General features: G+C 37.0%; 2 protein-coding genes across 4 annotated transcripts in view; one reads left to right on the top strand and one right to left on the bottom strand.

The window, feature by feature from the left end:
• Positions 1-22,532, bottom strand: part of LOC116161973 — a 35,561-nt gene that overhangs the window by 8,562 nt on the left and 4,467 nt on the right. Inside the window, exons 2-3 of the mRNA XM_031475488.1 lie at positions 18,885-18,935; positions 17,821-18,841 (exon numbers count right to left, since the gene is read on the bottom strand). The gene's annotated coding sequence lies outside the window, so the exon portion shown is untranslated. The remainder of the gene's footprint in view (positions 1-17,820; positions 18,842-18,884; positions 18,936-22,532) is intronic.
• LOC116158647 (zinc finger C2HC domain-containing protein 1A-like) lies at positions 1,596-21,696 on the top strand. 3 transcript variants are annotated; one of them, XM_031471469.1, is made up of 5 exons: positions 1,596-1,678; positions 6,248-7,016; positions 16,054-16,195; positions 16,246-16,457; positions 20,099-21,696. In XM_031471469.1, the coding sequence occupies exons 1-5, from the start codon at positions 1,654-1,656 to the stop codon at positions 20,334-20,336; spliced, it is 1,386 nt and encodes a 461-aa protein (XP_031327329.1). In that variant the 5' UTR covers positions 1,596-1,653; the 3' UTR covers positions 20,337-21,696. The 3 variants fall into 3 exon arrangements, with proteins under 3 accessions (XP_031327329.1, XP_031327327.1, XP_031327328.1); XM_031471467.1 differs by having other exon boundaries at positions 15,388-16,195; XM_031471468.1 differs by lacking the exons at positions 1,596-1,678; positions 6,248-7,016 and adding exons at positions 9,682-11,408; positions 11,459-11,800.

The raw sequence follows: 22,532 nt of genomic DNA, 5'->3' as shown, positions 1-22,532 counted from the left end.
CTTCCCCGACAATCCGTTCGTTTCGTTGAGACCTTTCATTAGAGTATACCATGAAGGATAAAACTAGTTCCCCCCCCCCCCCCCATGAAGGATAGCACATGTGTTTCAATTTTATAAAGTTTAACTTGGCGCCATTAAACGCATGCGCATGTAAAATCTGAGACCAACTGGTTGTCGTATGTACGTTTTACATTTAAAAACAGCATATCACTAATTCGTAGGGGGGGCCTCCTTTTAGACAGCGAAATTTGATGGCCGTCTGGCACACCTTCAAGGTACAGGCTACCTACTGCAAAAAATTCCAGAACCCTAGGACCTAGTTCGAAACGGCAGAAGTTGGTCCTGACGGACGGACAAAACGCAAACAATAGCACATTTTCTTTAATTATTAAAAAAATGCGCCAAAAATATAGCAAAGACTATGGTGTTACCTTTAAAATTCATAGAAAGTCGACTTTTTTAGATCGATCATCATGATGAATGTTTCTGAGAGTCGGCAGAAGTGAGAAAAATTACATTATTAAGACGCACACTGGACTACAGTCACTTATACGACAGAGTGGAGTTTTAGAGTGTCTAATTTTTGATTGGTTGTTGAGATCGGCGGCCATTTTGCATCGACTTTCTGCTATACATTCATATGGAAAAGTGTGTCATACCTCATACGTGTATTGTGCGTTGCCTACACTACAATTGTATGGGTATTTGATGACTTTTAATTTGAATTTTCGATGCAACATGGCAGCTGGATGGAGTTCTTGAGTTCAATTAATTTTTAAATTTATGTACGTTTTGCAGATATGTTTTTATTGAAATGTCGTGCTCCAAGCTTGTTTTATATGCACCATTACTGTATCATGTTTGTTAGTTATACTGTAGCTACAGGCGGATATGCCTTGATATTGTTTTTATTTATTGCATTTATGTATTTACGTGGAAGTATATTATTAGTGTGATATATCATTTAATCCATGAAAAAAGTATCTCGTATAGTTCCGATGGTCTTCGCTCTATCATGTTGCTTTCTTACCTCGTGTGTACTACAGCTCCTGTGTCTTGGCAATACGAGAGGGAGGGGGCCTTCTAATTGACTTTTTTTTATGTTTAGTATGCGGTTCTGTTTGTGATAATGTTTCGTTACCTTCCGGTGTATAATGACAGATCAATGTGAATAATTAAGGAAAGCAAAATTGTTTGAAGAACCCCTCCTACGCCGAAATAATTTTTTAAAAAATTCAATATTCTCTCAATTTTATAAATCCCTTTTAAACGGAAATGCACCCTAAGAGTGTTGAGAACAGCACCATCTTCAAGTTAATCGATGGTCATCGCTGTTGCTTACAAAATCAAAATATAAATATTTATATCTTCACAAGATTTTTTTAATGTTTCCTATTTTTAGCTATTTTAAAAAGCACCCCGCAACTATTACTTCATACACCCTAGTTGAAATATGCCCAGGAATTGAGGAATGAGCACGCAATTTGCATAAGGGTAGTAAAATTTTTCATTGTATATCGGCTTTAAAAAGTGTGTATAGGCAACACATCGTACGGAAGTTGATTTCAAAGGTGATCGGCAGTTGGCAGCGCTGTCACTGACGAAGTGACAGTTTCGTTACCTTGGCAACAAAACAAAACATCAGAAAAAATCATGGCCGAAACAACTATGGAAGAAGGTGCGTGAGTACGACTTATATTAATTATTTAAAATTTATAACCAAATTATTACATAACGTCACTCACTAACATGTGCCATGCTACTTTTAACCACTCGGAACAACTAAGGTAGTTTAAAACTTGTTGTCACTAATTACATTTTGAAAATTCAATCCTCATTGACAAAATTCAAAAGTGGAAGGACTGGAATTTAAATTTCTACACAGAATCACGGCTGACATTTCCGACTACCTCATTAGAAATTCTCCGGTGACGTCTCTTGCAGATTTAATTCCAGTTGTTATATTTTTGCCGGCGATGTTGAGGGAGTAAAAAAGCCCAAATTGGAGTGATGTGGGTAGAACAGGATGTGCACCTTCTTACGGCAAGGTTTCCAATCAGAATTATAGCTGCTTTTATGTAATGTTTGTCAAATCAAAATAACGAATAGATTTGCAAGACTTGCTCACCTTCAAATTGATGAATTGTGTATTTCCAGTAACTTGTAGTGTTTACAGTCTCAAACGGACGACACAGATTGAAATTTTCCTTTTTTTTCGATTTACAATATACATAGTGACCTTGTTATACATATTTGGATGCTAACTTTATAAGTAAGTAGTTAATATTCGCTTTGTGTATCATGTATGTAACATAATGTCCTTGGAGATTTTTCCAAATTTTTATATGCAAGTCTGTTAGATAGACTGTAAGCATATGTGCACCGCATCGTTTAAGAAAAATGAGACAATTAAAATAAGTCAGGAAGTGAAGAGATTCTTAATTCTAATTTTAAAGTGGCTTCTTCATTATAAATAGATTTGTTAATTAAGCCTTAAAAATAGATGAGTGGGTGCTTATACTTAATTGAGAATTTTTAAGTATTCTCCAGTTTGTAATACATTGCTATGGCGCAACTAACTTATTTAACATAATTAGTTAGGTAATTGATTCTCGGTGGTACTTCAAATTAGCACTATTTGTATGCAAATATGGTAAATTGTTATTTACAATATATACATGACTTTCTATTGATTGATGATTCATTGTTGTACTGTTAGGTGTGCGACATTTCTTTGTAGTCACTAGTGATGGAATCAACAAGGGCGTTAAGAAGTAGATCCAGTGACTCATTTGATTTCAAATAAATGGTATTGTTTATGTGCTAAATGGGGTCAAATTTGATAGGAAAATAACAGTTTTTCGACATTAGGTTTAAATACCAACATGCATCAAATGTGCGTGGGATCCACACCTTACTCTTCATTGTTAGCATGTAAAATTGATTGTAATTCCAGTCATCTGGACTTATTTATAATGAACAGTTGATGTACTCTTTGAATTCAAATTAATTTACTTTATTGCACAGTTCAACATCCACACAATTTTTAACATGAAGGATTTATACATAAAAGGAATACCCACCAAGTTTTATGATTCTGACCCTTTTTTATTCGTCCGACCCAGAAATGCAGTTACAACTTTTTTTTTAAATTTTCAAAAATTTTAGATTCGTTACACATAAGTACATACCTAAATTTCACCACAATTTTTAACTTTTTCTGAATATTTTACATTTTTTTAAATACTACGTATTTTTTTTGAATTTTTAATATGTTTATGTACCAGAATTTTTGCGAAGTTTAATTTTTATGAATTTACCGATTTTTTGTGTGTTTATAAGAATTTCAATACTTCTTATGTTTTATTGTTTTTTTTATCTTCATGTACACCCACTTGAGCTATTTAAATTATTTCTAATTTTTTTATGTTTCTACATTTTTTAATGTTGATTCTCTGAAGCTATGTAGTTCCTTCCTCCATTATTTGTATAGATATTTTAAAATGTTTCTCAATAATTCTTTAATTTTTTCGAAATTTTTTTGAGGTCGTCCATTAATCACGTGATGTTTTCAACAATTTTTTAAACCCCCCTCCCTCTGGTGATACGTGATCAGGTTTAAGGTTCCCCCCCCCCCCTCACTTAAAATTACGTGTGTATTTTTTTAATACAAAGTGAAATACAGGTAAGTATATGAACTTATACTCTAATTTAATTCTGTAAAATTAAAGACTGCGATAAAAATGTCCGACAGACATTAACGTCGCAGGTTTAAAAATTGCGCGTTTTAATGATTATCACTACACTCCCTCTACCCCCTTATGATGTTTCGTGATTATTTCGAACCCCCCTCCCCTCCCTCTTCGAGTGTCACGTGATTAATGGACGACCCCCCTTTTAGTTTTAGTTTTCTCAATTGTACAGTTTTAAGAATGTGCGGACTTACATGCTCTTGTGTCTTAGCAATACGAGAAGGGGGGGTCCTCTAATTAACTTTTCTTCTGTTTAGTCTGTGGTTCTGTTTGTGATAATCAACTTTAACACGAGTAGATATGTCTTTTGTGTTTTGTTTTTATTAATTTGTTTAACTGCATTTGAGTCATTTAAGTACCTACCTGATTTTTATTGTACGCTTTGAGAGGTTTGATTTGTATTTTGTTGTTGATTTATTTCTTGTATTGGTGTGTGGTATATCAGTTTTTTGTCCAATGAACGTTTTTCTCGACCTTTTTCGTGCACAATATGTTTCATTTTTCTTGTGTTTTGTTACGCACAAAATTCTAAGCTCTAATACGGTCATCCAAGTTTTTCCGAGAGTTTTTCTTTACAGGGGATTATTGTGTTTTGCTGAGCTGCCTCCTACCTATAAAGTTTCAGCCCTAAAGACTCATTACATTTGCCAGCACAGACACCATCCGCACACTTGTGTATGCGCGATTCTGCCCTTTTATTATAGCTAAGAATATGTGTACCAAATTTGGTTTCAATCGGTTCAGCCGTTTAGCCGAAAGTGAGAATACAGACGGACCGACAGACAGACGGACATCATCAAGATTTTGTTGATTCCGAGGTTGATTCTGATTGCTTGTGCTTCAAAACGTGTATTTTCATCAAAAAAGTGGGGTGTCATGGAGGGTGTCATTTTTTACCCCAATGCAATACCTTTACTAACGTGTGGGTGGTAAAAAAACAATCGGATCGGAGTATTCCACACGTTCAAGGCCCCTTCCCAAAATCTACAGGGCGAGTATTAAAGGTCGCGACTCATTTTGGTTGAAAATCTAGAACCGGGGGGGATGGACCACACCTCCTGAAGCTGCCTCGTTCCTAAAAACCTAATTTACGATTGAGATTAACACTAGAGGCGCTGGTGTAATTTACAAATGGCGTGTATAGGTGGTAGCGGTTATTCTTGAAGGTTTTTGAAAGTAAATTGAATGGCTTGAAAACATAACCCCTTGATCCTATTTTGCCTCTAAGGGCTTTATCTTAAGAACTCGAGGCATTAGCTTGAACAGGCAATTAACTTCATTTTCTAATTACAAATAAAGATCACAATTTATCATTCAATTTCTAGCGCACTCGTGTAACAACTCCACGACATTTCCTTACGTGCTCGAAATTAGTCTAAGGAAATTCCCATCGTCACATATGAAAAATTCTTACCTCACCCTAGGTTTGAACACCCGACCTCCGCCTATGCTATCTGTGTAGATTAAAATATACAGGGTATTCCATTAAAAAAATTAGGTTAGGTGTGGTAACTCTTACCTGATGCCATATACGTATTTTGAAAACGGAAGGTTACTAAACAATAATTATAAAGAAACTTTTTTAATAACATTTTTTGCTTCTTTTTTAACAAAGAAAAAATTTGATTATACCCAGTGTCTCTTAAGCGAGCGAATATTTTCAAATTTTGATTTTATCATTTTAAGCTTGACACCTCGCTTGACACAAAAAGACATCCTACAGTGTCGAAAATGGGACACCCTGTACTTATGCGATTTTATTTTTGGCATGCCTTAATACCCTTCACTGCGATTCCAAAGCCAAATAGATTATTACGTACAAACATTCAGGGAATTGACGAGACAACAAAAAAATTAAAAATTCAAGGAACAATTTTGACATTCCCAGCAACCCACGAAAGTGGAGCGCTTATGTCCTAGTTCAGTCCCTAGACCTCGACTTTGGGTTTTCGCTTATGCTTATGCGTTCCAGATGTGTTACTATCAAAAATTAATGGCATTCGTTGCCCAAAATCAGTTAATATCTTACTAATTCATGAATTTTCTTGGGGGAAAAAACGAATGCTCGATACCCAATAAGTGATCCAAGTGCATTTTTGGCGACCAAGATATTTGTACCCAAAAGATCCCAAAGTCGTTATTTATATGCACCAATTTTCTTGGCAAAAAGACCAAACTCAATACTCCAGAAGTGATGCTTGAGTATTTTTGGCGACCAAAAGGTTTGAACCCAATAGATGTCAAAATCGTTACTTATGCTCCAATTTTGTTGGCAAAAAGACCAAATTCGATTGCTCGATGGCCAAGAAGTGATCCATGTGTATTTTTGGTCACCAACATATTTTTGGCCAAAAAAACGTATCGACTTCAAAGGTAACGTATGTGAGTGGGATGTACTGGCAATACCCACGCGGTAGTGTTTTGGTTTACCATATGTCCTTTTCCCACATCTCTTTATCTTATCCGTAGATAACTTGAAGTATTTATTTTTTCAGTTATCAACTTGGAAGGTGAACTAGTGCCTTGCGAGATATGTGGAAGAACGTTCCTACCCGCCCCTTTAATAAAACACAAAAAAGTTTGCGAACGCAATGCGACCAAGCAACGTAAGATTTTCGACTCGCAAAAGCAACGTGTCGAGGGTACCGAGTTTGCGCCCTTCAATCAGTCCCATGTGAAAAAGACGGTCACCGGAACTCCCTACGCGGCGGATGCGTTCAAGAGGGCGAAGTGGAAAGAGAAGCACCTGGAACTGGTCAAGACGATAAGGGCGGCGAGGGGTGTCGGCATGACGAATAAACACTCCGCAAGCTCCACTAGCCTTTCGCACGACGCACCCGGAACCGAACGCTGCCCATCATGCGACAGGCAGTTTGGACCGCGTGCCTACGACAGACACGTGGAGTGGTGCAAGGACCATGTCACCTACGTGCATCGGTCACCTGCCCAGGTTCTCCTCGCGAAGGAACGCTTGGAGGCGAGAATCAAGTATCGCGTTCCCGCTCCGAAATCGAAACGGGCAGTTGTCAAGGAGAAATACTCGCCCGGTCTTGGCAGCCGAACCGAGTCTTTCAGCAGCATCAAAAGCACCAGCTGCACGTATTTGGACAACACCCATAAGGTACAGAAGACGAAACCTGTCGTCAACTTGAAAAAGTCCAACGAGCCATCGGTCTACAACCAAGGCGATAGCGCGGAGATAAATAAGAGGACTGAAAGAGCAAACCGGAAAAACTTGGAGGACCACGTTGATCCAATCAACAGGTGAGTGTGGTTGGGCGTTATCGGCTTCTTTTTTTGGAAATGAAAGGAGAAAGGAAAGAGGTGTAAGGGTTTCGAAGTTGGCGAAAAATTTATTCATTTTTTTTACTTGCTGCTGCTCATAGTAGATGTCTATGAATTGGTATATTACTGACATAAAGAAATGAGATTAAACTTTCCTCGCGATTTCTAGTACACAATCGTTTGTTACCTGTTTATTTGCGGTTCTCATGGTATTCTCAGATCTGATTTTGACTATATGCGATATGTTTGCCTTTGGTAGAAGCATCTGTGGTTAAAATTTCAACAAAACCTCTATAAATAAGAAAGTTGACATTACGCAGTCTGCGCATGCGCACATTAATCTTCAAGATGTTTCTTGGTCTAGGGGCCAGAACTATAAGCTACCGAATTCAAAAAGAACAAACTAAATATATTGAAAACTGTAGGAGGAAGGCTTCTGACAGACCTATAAACTGCACATGTGCATGTCAACATGTATAAAAACTTATGCAAATGCTTTCAGTGAAAGTAAAGCTAAATTAAATATTAGTGTATGTTGTGTCTTTAGTTAGGAAGTGCGAGGAGTGGGGTTACAGTTCCATGGGTCTTTAATCCAGCACTTGGTAAACATGCTTTCTGTGATTAAGTTCGAAGTCTTTTCTGTCTCTCACAAAATGTTTCGTGTACACCAAACGAGAAGAGTGTGTTGCTTATCAATATACAGGGTGAACATTTTGTCTGGAACACAGATTTTTTTGAAAAGAAATTTTTTATGGTATCCGAAACTATAAAAAGTTTGCCACCAATTTGTGGCCAGTGGCCGTATTTCTGCATGGTGGAGGGGGGCATTTAAAAAAATGAAAACTACTAGTTTTGGTTACATATTCTTAAAGCGTACACTTTTTGGATATAGCAACATAAAAAACTTTCTATATAAAATAATAAAATTTAAGGGAAAAGGATTTTTTCAAAAATTCGGAAAATTCACAAAACCCGACTCAAAACCTCAACCAAACATTCGAAATTAAGAATTTTAAAAAATGTGAAAAAGTGAAAAAGCAGTTTTTTCAAAAATAATAATTCAATACCTTCACACAAAATTCGAAGGGGAGAATTGAAAATTTAAAAAAGCGAAAAAATAGTGAAACTGATAATTCCGAAAAGAAGTAAATGTTTACAAAATTTTTATGAAACCCGGCAAGTTATACAAAAACTCGTCTTTATTCATGAATTTTGATTTTTCTTAAATTTTTTAATGTAAATTTTTGTGCATTTTCAATTCTTTTGGAATTTTCTTCTATTTCTAAATTTTGCAGAATTTTCCAAAATGTATGGATTTTGAACATGTTTTTGTTGATAATTCTGATTTTCGAATGTTTGCGTTTCTGAATTAATATAGTGATAAGAGAAAAATCATAGAAAATGGAAAAATAAAAAAACAACTGGAACAGGTTACGATTTTTCTAAATTTTATAAATATTAATACATTTTTTATGTTGGTGCGATTTTTTCCGTTTTTAGTTTTTCTGAATTTTTTCCATTTTTAGTTTTTCTGAATTTTCTCATTAATGTATATTTCTATATTTACATTTTCAATTCTCCTTTTGGATTTTTTTCGTGCTTTTCTAAATTTTTTTGATATTGAATTTGACGAAAATTTACAAATTTAAAATAACGTTACTTCCCTATAGAAACCTTTTATCTTTTTACAATTTCCTCAGAATTTCCTATATTTCCTCAGATTCCTTTAGTTTTCCCCAGAATTTTCTCTAGATATCCTCAGAATTTTCTCGGAATGTTTTCTTATTTTCTCAAAATTCCATATTTTCTCAGAATTTCCTACATAATTTTCGTTTTTTTACGAATTTTGATTTTTTAAAATGTCCCTGAATTTTTCATTTTATGGATTTTTTTGTATTTTTAATTCATATTTGCGAATGTTTGCGTGCGTTTCCGAATTGTTATGTATATCTAATTTTTCAATAGTTTCGAGTTCAAGGAAAATATTATTTTTGCCGCAATGTGTGTAAATTTTTATCTATTTTCTAGTCTTTTGGAATTGGATTCTCAACAAAAATTTTTTTAAATTTGGAAACTCAAATATTGGAATAGGAGAGAAGAATTTATAAATTTCTGTAAATTACACGAAAATTTACAATGTTTTTTTCACTTTTTTGAACTTTTCCAGTTTTCTGAATTTTCTAAATTTTATATATTTATTTTTGCATTTTTGATTTTTATTGTTGAACTTTTACGTATTTTTCTGAATTTCTTTGAATGCGAATTTTACAAATATTTGGAAAAAATTACATAATTCCATGAATTAAAAAATTTTTATTAAATTGTTTAGTTTAAGTTTTTCAAAAATTCGAAAGTCAGAAAACTGACTCAAAACTTAAAAAATTTGAAAAAAATTGAAATTGAAATCCTGATAATTCAGAAAAAGAAAAATTCGTAAAAATGAAGAAAAAAGTGTGGCACAAAACTGGAAAGTTGTGTTAACGAATTTTGATTTTTGTCAACTTTCTTATTTGTTAATTTTCCTGAATTTTCCATTTTAACAATTTTTATCAATTTTCTATCCTTCTACAATTTTGTTGAATTTGAATTCTTAAAATTCTTGCAAAAATTCGAAAAAATTAAATAGAATTAAAAAAATTCGAAAGAGCATAAAAGAGAAATTAAAAAAACCTTGCAAATTATACAACAACTGACAGGTATCTTTCGCGTTAACTATTTCGAGTTGTACCTTGAATTTTTTTACTTCTTTAAATATTCCCATTTTTTTTATGTATACAGAATGGCGAAGGCAACGTCGGATTTTTGTGTACAGCGTTAGATGGGGGCAAAGTGGCCCATTTTGGGGCCGAATGTTACGCTGCTTAGACAGTGAAGGAATTCCGTATACTTTCTCCCCTTCAAGTTGGGATGATTAGGTTAGTCCAACGTTTCGGTTCGCTCTAAAAGAGGAGCCATTATTGCTAAGTATAATTGCGTGTGATTTAACAAAAAAGCGTTCCATTACTGTCCAGCATTTGTTTTTTGATTATCTGACAAATCTACTTGCTTTTTGAGATATTGGAGTATTTTGGTGGGGTAATCGGGATTAGTAGCTCGTTCGAGTTTAGTTAGTAGCCATAACTTTGGGTACAATGGTCCTGGGTTCGAATCTCAGGTAAGGCAAAAAAATAGCAGCAAACAGTTCATGTTTACAAGATGTCAAGAAACTTGACTCCCTTGCTTCGAATTTCAAGCCTTAACTAGTAAACACTGCAAGACTGAAGATTACTATACTTCCACTTTTGTCTGCCTTAGAAGACGCCTACTACCATTTTAGTATAATCTATCCTAGCTCCATTCTCCTTTCAATGCCAACCGCAGTCCTTGAACTAACCCTCTTTCCTTTCCCTTTAGTCATCAGACGAACGGACTTTTAATACTACGACAAAAAGTCAATACTGTAGCAGTTAATTGCACTGTGGGCGGCTTAACCGTGCAGCCCATTAATAGACGCGAGTTGGTCACATGGAGTGAGTCGGTCGCGCGTAAATCGCGGCTCGCGTTGCCAAATTTATGTAAGAAATCAAAGGGGGAGGACGACTCGCTGATTAGACCATTTTTGACCCCGCAATTTACAAAGTTGCCAATGAGGGTTGCGACAAACAAACTAGTAACTAGGGTGGTGAACAAAAGCGAGTCACCGATACAAGTTGGAAGGCCTACCAATGGCAGTTCGAGTGAGAGTGACCTTGAACTCGAAGAAAATATGAGCAAGGTCCGGGGGAGCCTTGAAAGTAGTGAATGTGCTGATGGCGTTGAGAGTTTACGTAGTAGTGAAGCGGACAGTTTGGAATATTGCACAAAGAACGTCGAATGGGAGGATACTGATGCTGTATACTTTCGAGATAATAGTTTAGTTGAAACTGCCCAGAAACTTTGGAGGGAGGAAAAATGTACCGACCTCGACATCGAGCCTAAGGGCCCTAAGTCTTCTTCGAGCTCAAGTGACCGATCCACTTTCAAGGAAGTACTCTCCGCACATCCTCTCGATCAAATCCACTCTGAGTCTGACTTGTCGGTGTGCAACATTAGCAGTGAGGACTCGGGCGGTGAGACTTTGAGTTTAAAATTAGCTAACGACGATACGCGCGAATACGCACATCCTCCATGTGAGAGTTTGAAAGAGAAATGGCCTACTTTTGAATCCGAATTGTCGAATCCTGATCACAGCTGTAAAGCCACAACAGAGCTATCAGTAGACAGAGAGGGAAATACGAGTGATTATATCCCTAAAAAAAGGCGGAAATTTAACGATAACTTGACCACAATTGTACCTACACACTATGATAGCTACCGCTTAAATTTAGGTGAAAGCGCCATCTACAGCAGCAGGTGAGGCTTATTTTAAGGGTAGGTAGTTGAAGTGCACTTGCGATTTTTAGAAGCGAAAAAGCGACCAAGAGGCTCTCACCCAGACTGTTAGCCTTGATTAATGTGATCACGAATGCGCCAGGTGATAACTCGAACAGATCTGCTACAGATCAGCTGCTCACCATATCGATCGGGGACTGCAGGAGACTGCTAGAGCTAGACCCAAATGCTGTGCCCGTGGGAGATATGTTATCAAAAATGAATTTGACAAGGAGTAGCGCAAGTGAAGAGGCCGAATTGTTAAAAACAAAGTTACCGTTGATATCGAAGGTACCAGTCCAAAAGGTGTCCTACGATAAAAACGTAAGCAGCCGGTCAAGTATAGTAAGCTTACCTCAGATTGTTCCGAAAAGGTGAATTTTGTTTTTATCTACACCGAGTTGCCGTAAGTTTGTAGGTTATGCCATGAGGGTCTGCACTAGTGCTTTATTATTGCTTCTTAAAATTAGTGCTTTGTGGCTTGCATCATCACAGGACTTTTTGGTCCTGAAAAATTGATATTATTTTGTGCAGCGTTAGTCATATTAAAAGCACTAATGCACATTGTTAGTGCTTTATAACATTATTTCAAACAAATGGCTTGTTTGACAGGTTTTTGTTCAAGTTTTGCTATTTCACCGGAAAATCAACTTTTCCGAGTTTCTCATAGTTTATGGCTTGTATAGAATCCGAAGCGGTCAGAATTTTAAAATTGGACCACTACTTTGGAGATGTGTGTGGAAGTGGAAGTGTTGCCGTTGTTGTTGAGTTCTCCATTGTTTTGCCATTTGTTGCGGCGTAACGCGTTATACTATCAACATGGATTCTAACTAGTAGGGGTGTCATGTACCTATACAAAAATTGAATTTCAGAAATTTTTAAAAAATTACCTATCTACAGGGTGTAGCATCTAAGACCCCTCAGATCATAATTCCTTTACCCTCGCCTGTACCATAAAAGATATCGAAAAAAAATGTAGGAGTAAAATTGTTTCTAAAGTATTTCTGGTCACTAGTGGCGTACTAAACTTACGTTGTTTTTTTGGAACACCGCATATTTTATTGAAGAATTGGAAAGGACTTGAAGAGTACTTATTTTTTATGCACCTAATGTTGCTGTGGTACCACGTTGGGCGTCAAATAAATAATGATGAGACAGCCCCGTTTACTCTTCATTCTTCCTATTTGCGCAAAAACCTACTTCCTCTAATAAAATCAACATCGGTGTTCCCGACGACACCCGAAATTCCATCTACGTCGCCAGAACTGATAAAACATCTGCATCGTTTATCTCGCACGTGACATTGTTTGTCGAAAAACTAAGTCATTTTTGTCCGATTTCGTTTAAAAGTTCACCAAGTTACCGGTTTTAAATTTATCATACAAACTAAATACATCAAATAGAATGAATTAAACAATTACCAACTAAATTTACAAGAAGAAACTAACATTGAAATGATAAACTTTAACGAATAGGGGATAGTGCGAGGCCGTTCTGTTGAAACCAACAGTTTCCAACTTATGTTTCTTTTGTGTACCGCACATCGTCGTATTCGTAATAAGAAACGTTACTCGATACAGTATACGTTTTTTTCCGGGCCATATAAAAAAATAAAGTTGATGATGCTTTCTTTGGAACGAAACGTTGTATTGAAAATCTCTCAACGGTGTCTTGTAGAGCTCAAAAAATTGCAATGAGGCAGTCTTTTTTCATTTTATTGTATCTGTTCAAATAACATCAGAAAAAAATAAAAACTAAATCGGCAACTTTCGTTTTTTCTGCCATATCTTCTGAAGCAATCGGAATTTTCTGTACGCTTTCAGTAGCAAAATAGGTATTTGGAAATCAAACGCGAAAAAAGTTATTTAAAAGTGATAATTTCCGGTTTAGTATCACCGTAAATACGAGCAATAGTGGAAGTTTTAAACCTCAAAGATCAAAGTACTGGTGGACTATTGCTAGTACGGATAACGGCGTGAAACTGCAAGGTGCATTATAAAATTAATGCGCATTTTCTAGTCAACATTGATTTGTAGACCCGATCAGTACAAATGGTTACAATTCTCCAAGATAATCTCCTCCTACGGAGACCATTCTGCCACGCTTGGAAGACACTCTGGAACTCCTCGACTGGATACCTTTCAGAATCCTTGTAACGTGAGGTTTGATGTTTTCTACCGACTCCCAGTGCTTTCCCTTCAGCCCTCGTTTCAATTGGGGGAGCAAAAATAATCGCATGGAGGACTGTAAGGGATCTGAGGCACCACGGGGGTCTTGCTCTGGGTCAGGTAGCTGGTAACGACAAAGGCCTAACCATGGTGGCGCTTGAAGATGTCGCGCCTGACGCGCGCGACCCGGCGTTTCAGCCTCTTGAGCAGCCCCAGGTTAGAGGCCGCGTTGACAGTTTGTCCTTGCGGTACAAACACAAAATGGACGATTCCTCGGACGTCAAGGATGAGAGTCAGGATTGTTTTTAAGCGGGACTTGCTTATGTGTGCTTTTTTGGGTTTAGGAGAAGATTATGCTGCGCTACTCAGGGCTCTGGTTTTTGGATTTTGGATCGTACATCCAGGGTTGAGTTTCCGTTGCATTCTTCCCGAGCTGCACACAAAATTTGATGGCGTACCGCTGTTCCAGCGAACTCTCCAGCGCCAGCGGTGGTCACTTCGGAAGAACTAAAACAAAATTACGGCGCACGGCCCTAGCGGAAATGAAAGCACAAAACACAAATTAATTAGCGGCGTCTACGGGAAATCAAATGCAGGAAAGCGGAACAATATCCTTTTATAATTAAGGAAACAGAAAGCAGCATAAAGCTTACTTTGCAATTAAACGGAGCGATAGAAGTTGAAAGTTCAAAACCTGGAAATGCTGTGCGGTAGACGTAATGTAAAAGTAAAAATTAAATTGTAGGAATGCAAAATAAATTTACGCAAAGTATCATACATTAAAAACATGCAAAAGGCAAATAGCATCTCATGGGCGGAACGGTGGTTTTCCCAACCATCCCAGTGTGTTCGGATAATTACGTCTAAAAATTAAAATTTTCTTAATTAATTTCTGGGCTTCTAGTCATCATAAAAATCGGGGACATATTCCAAAATTTCAAATAATTAAGCGCGCTTCTGATGAAACCACTTACGACTTAATCGGATGTTGTTTACTGCAACTCATTAATGATTACATTCACTTAAATGGAGGACATGAAATTTCTAAATTCGTACTTCTAATTAACCCCCATTGTCTCTTGAATTTCTCAGGTCAAGCGTCTTGTCAAACGCATACCGGCGTAAACCTACATGGCCTTGCAGTTTTAATGCTCGTTTTAATTTCATATAGGTACCATTGGAAACTAAAACCTGCTAATAATGAGCTGAAATTCTAAAATGCGCCCTCGTATTCTTCCGGGCGCAACAAATATAATTGAAATATGTTGACGGGAACGGTTGCAAACGGCGAATTAATTACAGCTTTTGTTTACGGTAACGGCGGCTGAAACACAACTACAAATTAACTCAATTACTTTTATCTTCTACTTTCAACTCCTAGAACTAATATAAATATTTTCGGCACGACACCTTTCGTAACGGATCGCCTCTAGATACCGGGTGGTCATGAAAGTATGTAAACTTCAAGGCGGAAAATAGGTGCTGCGTTTTGTGAAATATTTGTAAATGGTTGCGGGATGGGGTTTAGAACTGATTCTATTCTTCATGGTATCTTTATGAAACATGCTGATCAACTGATGTAAAATCTGAGACGCATTTTCCTGGAAGGAATGACATGTTTCGTCATTCAATTGAATAACAAAACAACTTTCTCTGAAGGTGATGGGTGATGTCAATATGAAATATTGTTTCCTGTTACAAGACGCCTTTTCCTGTATCGGATTTCCCTTGTCCTTATCCAAATCGGAGTGGTACTTGTGGCATTGCTTTGATTTGCTCTTCACGTGTTTCAGTGTTACACATCCCGACTACAACCCATTTCTAACAGCCGAACGACAACTTATGGAACTTTTGGAATGTGACGACTTTCAGCCATTCATTAGTAAACATGAGACTATCAAATCTGCAAATCGTCCACACACCGTCAGTGGTTCCAAAACGAAATTGAACGAGGCAAATCACAACAACAACAAAATTGTAAAATCCGCCGAGACAACGCGAAAGAAACTTTTTAAAAATGGCGAATCCAAGAAACGTGCGTCCGTCATAGACCCTCCCACCGATTTCCAAGACGGCGACGATTTCGAACTGATCGAAAGTCTTATAAACCAAAATTACCTGGAGAGCTACGATCTACTCGACGCAATAAACGAGGATATGACCAAAACGCGCAATCAGGACGATTCACCAACGATCGATCCACGTCTAATAAACGAGAACGATAATCTAGCAATTCCCGATCATTTAATTGTGCATCACTCCTCGTCCAATTCTAGTAACGATAATCTCGCGCCCTTGACAAAAATTTCGTCTTCAACTCGCCACCTGACTCGCTCTTCCGAAACACTGCACCAGACGGCCAACTCACGCAATAAAGTTACCAAAACTGTAGATACCAATTCGAAAGTGACTAAACCGAAAAAGGCGGCAATTGTACGTAAACCTTCCGTCTCTTCTAGCAAAAACGCCCCGACGTCCGAAGTACGAAAGCCTGCACCGTTTAAAAAAAGCCTATCCGTTCAGGAACCGCCCAAACCTAAGAGTAACTTTAAAGACGACCTACAAGTCGAAGTTTTGAAAAAACCTCGCAAGTCCACTGAGGTATTTTTAGATAATTTTCTTTGTCAATTTTGATTTCGGCTTAATTTCAGTTGCCGAGCGTCGATTTCGCCAAAGGCGACGACCTTTTCGACGTCGACGACGTAATGCTGGAGGAATTCAAGAAATTCGAAGAAAACTATTTGAAGGACAAAGACAAACAGCGGCGAAAAAAGGAACGGGAACTGCACGAAGTCTCCACCAACGTGGATAATGGTGGAGGCAGTCCAGTCTCGAAGATCAACATCGATTCAGCATATAACAGGTAATTATTTACTATTATAGTCATTTAAACAAATATTCCTGTTCAAAAAATGATTTAATTAACTAACGTTCCTGAATGTGGGATAACTAAAAAGAGATAGTTGCTCGTATCAGGATCACAAATGCTTAAGAAGCACAGTCACTTTCTGGTGTCCTGATCAAATATCTCTTTGACAATTTTGAATTAGGACTACATAAAAGGACAAAGACACTTTCTCGTGGGTTATGGCTTCCTGGTTAAAATTTCTGTTTAAAAATCTTGAATCAGGATCAAACACAATGGTGTAGTAGGATTTTCCTTAGTTTGCGCGCACCGCGCACGTCATCGGTATATTATGACGTCATCACTAAGTATGTTTACATAGCATTGTACAATCAATGGAAGAGAACAGGTATGTAACCATTGGCGGTTCTTTTTATACACAAATGACAAAGGAAATTGATTTAAAAACTCATAAATTTGTACGTAAAAAAAGACGAGAACATATAAAATGTATTACGCACACAATCAGGCGATGTCAGGGAAACCTTCTTCGGGACAAAAACCCTGGCGTAGCCCACACAAAACCACGAACTAGATTAACAAAGAACGAAAGCGAAAGAAAAGCCACAAAATATTTCAAATTGTGTAACAATAAAAATCAGGTCACGAATTTCAAGATTGCTGCTTATATACAGGGTGAGTTTTTTTCCACTTCTACTATGGGGATTTCGTAAACGGTCAGAGACTTTCCGGTTTGTTAAATCTTAAATTTAAATTGTGAACGTCCGTTCGAAAGCGGATTTTGTTATAAAGATACGCTGGTTTCTTATATAAAAGCACCTTATGGCATAGTGTTGCAAATAGTAGTTTTCTCCTGTTATTCATGTCTAGCCAGTTCAGATCGCTCAACTTATGGGAGATGTGCTCAAACTTGCGTATGCCGTTCCGTGTCTAACAACTGATTTATTGTGCAAATAGTTGTAACGGATGTTACTAATTTTCCTTTTCTCCTACTTCTTCTGGTTGATAAAATTGGAGGTGGTTTTTATGATGTAGTTATATTAATATGCCTCGGCTGCTTGTCGGTTAATAACCCTCTTCTGGCCTCAAGGATAAGGGGCGAAGGATTAAATAAAAAGTTAACTAACTTTATTCAAGGTTAACGGTTCTTTTTTTTTCTTAAAATATCGCCTTTATTGTAAGAGAACGCATTAGTAAATGGGGGGTTGGAGGAGGCACGATATTGTAAGGTATATGGTTTATATGGTTAAGTAGTTTATAGTAATAAGCTACAATGAGTCTGATCTACAAAGGGGCGAGCTACGATCGGAAGTAATTCTACAACGAGGTGATTATGACAAAGGTAATTGTTTATAAATACCTTGATTGCACTAGAAGAATATGCACTAGAAGTTCTCGATGTGCTTCAATGTGAAGCTGTATGGGTCCGCCCTCGGAATTTGGATGTAGTGGAGCACACACGGACCGCCGATAATGTTTAGGTGTGGCGTCTCGTTGATTCAATGTGGTAATGAAATTGGCTTCCCACCTGGACTTTGCACGGACCGGCACGGAATGCCCTCACTGTCCTCTGTTGGGGAAATTCTCGAATACTTCGTTCTCAAAATGCTGCTTCAATTCTCGTTCGGGAACTACTACGGCTCAAGGAGATTGTAATTGGTTCTCCACGTAATTTTCGGTCTTCTAAGTATCGCCAAGACGATTCGCTCGATAACGCAGGGTTTGGATGCGCGAAACAAACTAGCTCAGGTTCCGCGTCTAAGATGCCCGTGGAAACCCGAGCGCGAATGCACTTGTATTTATACCCTCTCTCTTCGTATCTATTGCAAACGCCCAAATCGGATGTTTTTAATCGGTATGAATCGTTCTTCTAATAAGTGTTGAATCGCTTGATATGTGCTGTAAGTTCGCGATCATATACGGAGTAACGACGTTGGGTTTTGGGAAACGCTTGGTTGTAAAATCCGAGTGGTTGTAACTGAGTTGATTGAGAACTGCTCAAGCGCCAATATCTAAAACGTCTGTTGTATAGGGATAACTTGGCGTTTTCACCAGCATATGCTAGCCTTGCTGTTTTGGCAATGACATCCGGTATAAGAGGTAGCGGTTACGGCGTTTAGTAAACGAAAATCCTCACAAAGGGGCCATATATGTTCCGTCTGATTTCCTTAGCATTGACATAAAAACGCCTGTCTACATTCAACCAGTCAACATGTGTTTTAATTTACTGGGTTGAATCATGTTCTGAGGGAGTTTCCAATCGCTGCTTGTGTGAAACCATCAACATCGCTAACGGGTTTTTTACATTGTCTTTTTTTCGGACTTTCTAGTGAAATAGAAGTCACTGTTCACAGGGTAATATTTAATGCATCCGCAACTCTCTGTGAAATGAAACTTGTTACGTATACGACTTGAATCACTCACCTCTCTTACTTCTGCGACTGGTAAAAGTTGACCACCACTATTCTCTTTCTCCTTTAAGATAAAGAATAAGATTAGAAAAGTTGCTTACTTTTTCTTGGTGAACCTGATGGCATTTTTGGGTTATATAGCTTTTGGTGCATAGTATTGCAGTGAGACTTACGGAAGTTATACTTCCATAATTGTTCGTTATGAAACTAACGGATTTTTTATCGACTAATGTAGCAAAACGCGATAAAAGAATGAAAACGGTACCAAACAGTTATCCAATTTGACGTGTCGCAATGTAAACGTAAACGACCACAATTTCGATTGACAGGTAACCTGAATACAAAAAAGACCCCTGACCGTTTATGTGGTTTAAAATGATTTTTTTAATTTTTGTTGGTTGGCATTACAATATTCCCCAAAAACAGAGTTGATGACGTGCGCGCAAACTAAATAAAATCCTACTTCGTAAAAGGTATTGACATACACCTAACGTATAACGTTCTTCTGGTACAAATTTCTTTCAGCTGTTCTGTTAGAACGGCAGGAGTGCAAGAAAGTGAAAGGACAGATACCATTTCATGTGTTATGTTCTCCCAGTAGAAATTTTTCTTAGCTCTCACTGAAGAAGCACATGAAATTGTGATAGATACCGTTCCATTTAATATGTCCCCTTGATTCGAATTTTTTTTATTGCTTGCAGGGTCACTGAAACCTAAGGTGTGAAATTTATTTCTCAGGCGTTATGTGTTCTTGATATGTGTTTCGTTGTGGAAACTCATACATCAGTACCACATAAAGACACTAGGGATAAAATGTACACGTCAAGTATGTGCTCCTAATACAAATTTTTAAATATTGTATCAGGATGACGGAAACCCAGGAAGATCCTGATTCAAGTTGTGTTTACCTCTTAGAACCACTGAAACTTTAAAAAATGTGATATATGTCGACGGTAATTTCTCATGCATTATGTTCACTTAATGTAAATTTCGTTTTGACAAAATGAATTTACAAAATTTGTTAGCAGACATCTCACGTATTATGTGCTCCTTTTACAAACTTCTTTTAAATGTTGTATCAGATCGACAGAAACACAAGAACAACAATTTTGTTCTTATAACATATTCAAATTGTATCAGGACCACATAAACTCCCATGAAACTTAAAAAACCCGTAATTGGGTTGGTGCTCAAAACAACAGAAACGTATTTTAATAGAATTGATAGTCTTAACAGGAACAATCCGAAAGTTCGAGCGAAACCGAACAGTCTAAGCCCTCTGGAGTACAATCGGCCGCAAACAAGCCCAATAGCGAGTCCGACCTCGAGTAGTTCAGATACGACTTCCATGCCGCTCGAGTCGCAGCAGCGAGTATCGAAATTTTGCCACGAGTGCGGTACGAGATATCCGATCATCACGGCCAAATTTTGCGTCGAGTGCGGCGTTAAGCGATTGGTCTTGTAATGTCTTTTTAGTTAAACATTTTTTTTACATACAACGCCGTGGTTATGTTTTTACTATATACACTGTTATTCATTTCTACTACTTACAATGTTTTATTTAGAGGAACAAATAAATTGCGTGCTTTTTAATGTCCGAGTGTATTTTAAAATGCTCAGTTTTTGTTGCAATGTAGATTTTAGTTGCGTGACTAGTGTTGTGTTATTATGTTAATATTAAGTTTGTTTGTTGATATTTACCTCAGTATTGTTGATTGTGAACTTTGTTTTGCGGGTAATTTTAATCGTTCTTCCTCTTTATTAATGGTCTCCTGGTGCAATTATTCACTATTAATGTTCAACTTTGTTTTTAGAATTTTTATCTACAGGGTGTCCTATCTAAGATTTATTGTGGTATTGACAGAAAAAATACATCAAAATCTGGTATGGAATCAAAATGGTTTAATACTGCAATCTATTTTTAATTATATAAAATCTATCTGGTACAGCCTACGTGTGCCCATATTTTAATGCCCACAATTTGTATCTGTTGGTTATTCTTGGAGAGATAGAACGCGAAGTTTTGCAGAATTTTGAGCCGATTCCAAATATCACTTTAAATTTAGTCTCATTTACTAATGTCTTGAAAATAAATGATATTTTTATAATTTAATTTGAGGTTTAGTTTTTGCTAGATATATTATTTTTATTTATTTATTTTCTTTTTTTTTATTTTCTGTTAATGAACGGAATCACATGAGTTAGATGGAAGAGCATGGTATGTTTCATTCCATTACTGAATCTCGCCCTTTGTACAGTTTCTATGTAATTAACCTAGGTACTTATTAAAGACATTCATTATTATTATTAATTTGACATCAGTTCAGAATTCTAAAAAGCTAACTGAGGTATCATTAATAATAAGCATTGAAATATGGACAGACTATAATAAACAAGGTAAAAGCTGAAGCACATGCACGCACATTATATGCTAGACTTAATGCGTTTTGTACTTTACAGGTAGCAAATGATGATTAATTATTAATATTGTAAACACTAAATATTAGGCCATTAGAGTAATATTTTTATAATGAATAACTATGCCTTAATTTGATGTTACTGATGACTAATTTGGATGAAAAGAGCAAGAAGTATAAGAATGACTATGAATATAATGTCAATTGAAATGGTATCCATTTTCTTGATTTGCATTTACTAGCTACATTTTGTAGCATAGGTGGGTGGAATGATGATTAGCAATATAGCGTCAGACAATGTGCTTAATTTGAAATCACAACGTTTTAATGTTTGTGAAGACTGAAACAAGTGCTTAATGTTATAACTTTTGTATTAAAAAAATAAAAACTAAATAAGTGCCTAACTAGTTTGTGTCGTTTCATTTGAGCGGTAAATAGAGTGTGGCCTCCCTGTGTCATATGTCAAATTAATTATCATTCACTTCAATAGCTCTGTTAAGCTTGACTCCACTTCAAGACTGCGACTTTTTCTACACTTACTCTACCCTTCCCATTTCAGGCCAAACCGTTAGTTGTCTCCATGCACCTGTAAGTTTTTTTAAAAGCACCCCCCACTCCAACCCTTTTCATCTTTGCTTAACGCATTATGACTGCTCATCACCTGAAACTTTTCTTCACACCTCTCGATTGTTTCACATCATGCATAGGCTTTTGAAAATTCCAAGGGAGTTGGCACTGCATCCAAAATTTTTCCAGCTGTGGCCCGGCGTAGTCAGGTGCCTATGCATCTTTAGATTCATTTTCTTCCTCATTACTTTTTTTCCTTCGCCCTCACTTTCACCGCATACTTACTTCAAACCTCTTTCACTTTTTTCCATAAGCCTTCCTAGCATCCTCTTTGTTTCTTACATGTCTTCACGTATGTTTGACATCACTTTAATGTTTTTCTCTCTTCGACACTTTTCAAACCCTTATCGTGCTTTCTTCACATATACATAACGTCTTTGTTTATGTCTACATCAGAACTTTCTTACGCTTCCGCTGTATTTCCTTCATACCTTCCCCACAATTTGATTTATACATCTCGGCGTTCATTCTCTGCCCCATATTTTGATTCCTTTACACCTCTTTCATGGTTCATTCACACTTTCAGCATGTCCCATTTCAGCCTTGTCTGCGTCACTACGTGTGTCCTCCTCCCATTTCACATCCCCTCCACACTTTACCAATGTGTTCTTTACGAC

Source organism: Photinus pyralis, unplaced genomic scaffold, assembly GCF_008802855.1.
Source record: "Photinus pyralis isolate 1611_PpyrPB1 unplaced genomic scaffold, Ppyr1.3 Ppyr1.4_LG1, whole genome shotgun sequence".
Lineage (NCBI taxonomy): Eukaryota > Metazoa > Arthropoda > Insecta > Coleoptera > Lampyridae > Photinus > Photinus pyralis.
Note: the sequence above shows the minus strand (reverse complement) of the source record. Positions and strands in the feature narration are given on the sequence as shown.